This window comes from Colobus angolensis, unplaced genomic scaffold (genome assembly GCF_000951035.1).
Source record: "Colobus angolensis palliatus isolate OR3802 unplaced genomic scaffold, Cang.pa_1.0 Scaffold144, whole genome shotgun sequence".
Taxonomy (NCBI): Eukaryota; Metazoa; Chordata; class Mammalia; order Primates; family Cercopithecidae; genus Colobus; species Colobus angolensis.
In genome coordinates, this window is record NW_012114533.1 from 75,316 (window position 1) to 79,771 (window position 4,456).

Genomic DNA, 4,456 nt, shown 5'->3' on the forward strand with positions numbered 1-4,456 from the left:
TTTCACCGTGTTAGCCAGGATAGTCTCAATCTCCTGACCTCGTGATCTGCCTGCCTCAGCCTCCCAAAGTGCTGGGATTACAGAATTTTTGTTTTTTGTCTGAGACACAATCTCACTGTTTCCCAGGCTGGAGTGCAGTGGCATATCTCAGTTCACTGTAACGTCTGTCTCCAGGGTTCAAGTGATTTTCCTGCCTCACCCTCCCTAGTAGCTGGGGCTAAAGGCATGCGCCACCACGCCCGGCCAATTTCTGCATTATTTAGTAGAGACAGGGTGTCACCATGTTAGCCAGGCTGGTCTCGAACTCCTGGCCTCAAGTGATCCACCCACCTCGGCCTCCCAAAGTGCTGAGATTACAGGCATGAGCCACCACGCCTGGCCAACCATGGCCCCAGCTGAAATTTTTATTGACTTAATCATGAATGAATAAAATGATATGGAAATACTAATGAAAAATTTTATCCCCAGACATGAAGGAAACAAAAGGACATTCTGCTCATAGGATTATACATGACTTGGATACTGCCTAATGTCTAATCCAATAATTTGCATTCTACAGATCTTATAATAAAACCTATGGAAAAAATCGAGGATGTTTGCAAAGGATGTTTTTGGAGAATTTGGTGTTTTGAAAGAAATTGTAACTAAGCTCTGTGGTTCTCAAAGCTTCCTGTACCTGAGTTGATTTCAGGATCTCCGGGACGCTTGTGGGTACCATTGGTAGATGCCGTGCAGGTGGTTAAGGTGATGTTGGTGAGTATTATTTGATAAAAATGCTGGATATTACATTAAGTCACTTCCATTCTAGACTGCCAGTAACTACTATCACATACCTTTTACTTCACCTGATAGATATATGGGAGTTAAAAGAAAACTTTTCATCACTAATGGTAGTCTTTGAGCTATGTAAGAAACAAAAATATCCAAAACTGATTTCTTACCTTCAAAAAACAGCAAGCAAGGTAAAAGCAAATAAGCAGATAATTTCCCATTTATCAGAGATTGGGTGAAACAGGACTTCTACGCACTCCAGATTAGAGTCAAAGACGCCTGCCAGTCACAAGGACCTCCCGATGCTTGCGGACATCTGTGATGAATCCCAGCCCCAGATGAAATACTCCCAGACCAAGTGGCCTGGCGGAGTCCATTCCGCAGTGGCAACTTGCATCTGGCAGCGGACGATACCCTCTGTCCCCATCACAACCCACAATCTACAATAGAGCTGGTTGGTTGCTTCACTTTCCGAAAAATAAAAAAAGACAAGATTGTGACTATCAAAGACCCATTTACCTGTTAGTGGCAAGGAGGTGAATGGCATCGTGGGTGTGTTTCCTACATAGTTGGTCTCAGGCACTGGGATTTTATACAGACTGGACACAGGACTTGGAAGTGGCCTATACCAAACTCTGGGACCTGCTGTTCCTGGATCCAGTGGTCTTGTTCCAAAGCCATGTGAGCTGTATAATACATTGTTCCGATATGGCACTTGAGGTTGGCTGGTAAGCCCTGAGGGCTGGTGCATTGCATTACCATGACTGGTTGCACCAGAATAAGCGGTGCCTTTTACCTCTGTATTCTGAAAATTCTCATAAGGTCTCTGCTGTGCAAAAGGGTCATGGGAGACCCTTCGTCTCCTTTCCTCCTCTCTGTTGTAAGCCACATTCTGTCTGGGCTGCTGTTTCATCTGCCTGTCCATGCGGCTGCCATAGAGATGGTAGTTGGCTTCCTCTTGGAGTTTACTCTGCAGACTGGGTTCATTCTCTTCTTGCTGGTGCTCCAGGGAGGGGGCAAACCAGGACTCCTCCACAGGACCCATCCCAAGTCCCTGGGAACTGTGCAGTGAACCAGGCTGTTCTGTGGCTGAGAAGAAATGATCAACATTAGAATGGGTTTCGTGAAACATTAAAAAGTAAAATAAAATCTGAGCACCATCATGAATCTGTATCTCAGAGGGACGCACAGAAAACAAGTAAGAGACCAGTCCAAAGCATTTAGGAGATGGTTCTCTTCCCACAAGCTTTACAAATAATAGGAGCTCCTCACTGGCAGTGAGAGAGTACTAGGAAAATTATAGCAAGCAAGAGAAAAGCAGCTGTTGCAGGAATGATCAAGGAAAAAAGGGACTTGGTTTGGAGCAGAGAAGGTAGTTGTCTCCTTGGAGCGATTCAGGTGGAAAATAAGATCTGCGACTGGGCGCGGTGGCTCACGCCTGTAATCCCAGCACGTTGGGAGGCCGAGGTGGGTGGATCACCTGAGGTCAGGAGTTCGAGACCAGCCTGGCCAACATGGCGAAACCCCATTTCTACTGAAAATACAAAAATTAGCCAGGCATGGTGGTGCATGCCTGTAATCCCAGCTGCTTGGGAGGCTGAGGCAGAAGAATCGTTTGAACCTGAAAGAGGTTGTAGTGAGCCAAGACCACGCCACTGCACTCCAGCCAGGGTGACAGAGAGACTCCGTCTCAAAAAAAAAAAGTCTGCAGCAGCTCTGTCCTAAGCACGTCCCATGAATTCTTTCATTCTTGAAGAGCCCTATGAGAGGAGGAGCAATTATTATGATTTGATGGGTGAAGTTTAGAAGAGGTTAAGTAATTAGCCACACATCAGATAGCTAAGTGGCTTCAGTATCCTATACTCTGCCATCCCTTTTGTTACAGTGAAAAAAGTATTCCTACTTGAGCTGAGACGAGCCTCTCTGCTTGTAGTCTGGCTCTAAGTCACTCCAACCTCCTCAGGGACTTTGCTCTCACATATGTCCCCTACCTTCTTCTGAATCGTCACTTCTCCCCATCAGATATGTTAGGCCTTTTGTTCAGAACACTATGACTGGTGAGCACACTGTTACTTCATATTTCAAATACATGTAACTTGACTCTCAAATATTATAAATTCCTTTAAGGCAGGTGTTCACTTTTATAGTTTCTTCTGTTTCCCATGTGGTCCTGAGTAGCATTTTAGAGTGGAGTGAATGAGTAACCAAACAAATAAATGCATGGATTTTGAGCACAGTGTAATTTACCTGAATTTGACCTGCTCGGAGGCACTGCCACACAATCAAGTTGGAGAGACTGCATTCTCTTCACAACTGCATTTTGGTTTGAATACTCTTTCTATAATTAAGAGCATAAACACACACTTTACCAGCAGAAAATACTGACTCCCAGAAAATTATAAATGAGAATTCATATTTTCAGAAGGTAGAAATTTCACATAGATCTTACAGGTAGTAATTTTTTTTCATTAATGTTTTTCCCAAATAGCCAAAATGATCTTTAAAAAGAACAAGGTTGGAGGACTCATAGTTCCTGATTTCAAAACTTGCTACAAACCTACAGTATTCAAAACGGTGTAGTACTGGCATAAAGACAGGCATATATGCCAGTGGGGCAGAATGGAAAGCCCAGGAATAAACCCTCCCATAAACAGCCAATTGATTTTTGACAAGGTTGCCAAGACCATTCGATGGGGAAAACTGAATATACACATATGAAATAATGAAGTTGGACCCTTATTTCATACCATATAAAAATTAACTCAAAATGGATCAAAGACTTGATTTAAGGGCTAGTGCCACAAAAATTCTTAGAAGAAAACACAGGGAAAAAGCTTCATGACATTGGACTTGGCAGCGATTTCTTGGTTACAAACAAAAGTAAAAAGTAAAAATACATCAGAATTAAAAGCTCTGTGCATCAAAGGATACTATGAAGAGAGTAAAAAGATAACCCACAGAATAAGGAAAAAATACTTTGGGAGGCCAAGGCAGGTGGATCACATGAGGTCAGGAGTTCGAGACCAGCCAGGCCAACATGGTGAAACCTTGTCTCTACTAAAACTACAAAAACTAGCCAGGCGTGGTGGTGTGTGCCTGTAGTCCCAGCTACTGAGGAGGCTGAGGCAGGAGTATCTCGAACCTGGGAGGCAGAGTTTGCAGTGAGCCACCATTCCGCCACTGCACTCCAGCCTGGGTGGCGACATAGTGAGACTCTGTCTCAAAAAATAATAATAATAATAAAATAAATAAATAAAATAAAATAATGGGGAAAAATAGCAAACCATATATATCTGATAACGGATGAAATCCAGAACATTAAAAAAAAAAAATCCTACAACTCAACAACAAAAAACCAACAACCCAATTCAAAAATGGGCAAAGAACTTGAATAGCAGTTTCTCCATAGAAAATATACAAATGGCCAATAAGCCATGAAAAGATGCTCAACATCATTAGTCATAGGGAAATGCAAGTCAAAACTACCATCAGGTACACTTTCATACTCCTTAGAGTGACTGTAATATAAAAATGATAAATAAAAACTGTTGGTAAGATGGTGGAGAAATTAGAATCCTTGTGCATTGCTGGTGGGGAATATAAAATGGGGTAGCTACTATGTAAAACAATTTAATAGTTCTTAAAAGTTAAACATGGCCAGGCATGGAGGCTCACGCCTGTAATC

General features: G+C 42.6%; 1 protein-coding gene across 1 annotated transcript in view; it reads right to left on the bottom strand.

The window, feature by feature from the left end:
• Nucleotides 1-4,456, bottom strand: part of RIPK1 (receptor (TNFRSF)-interacting serine-threonine kinase 1) — a 38,697-nt gene that overhangs the window by 14,106 nt on the left and 20,135 nt on the right. Inside the window, exons 6-7 of the mRNA XM_011935455.1 lie at nt 3,019-3,109; nt 1,291-1,860 (exon numbers count right to left, since the gene is read on the bottom strand). Of these exons, the coding sequence (XP_011790845.1) occupies nt 1,291-1,860; nt 3,019-3,109 (661 nt within the window). The remainder of the gene's footprint in view (nt 1-1,290; nt 1,861-3,018; nt 3,110-4,456) is intronic.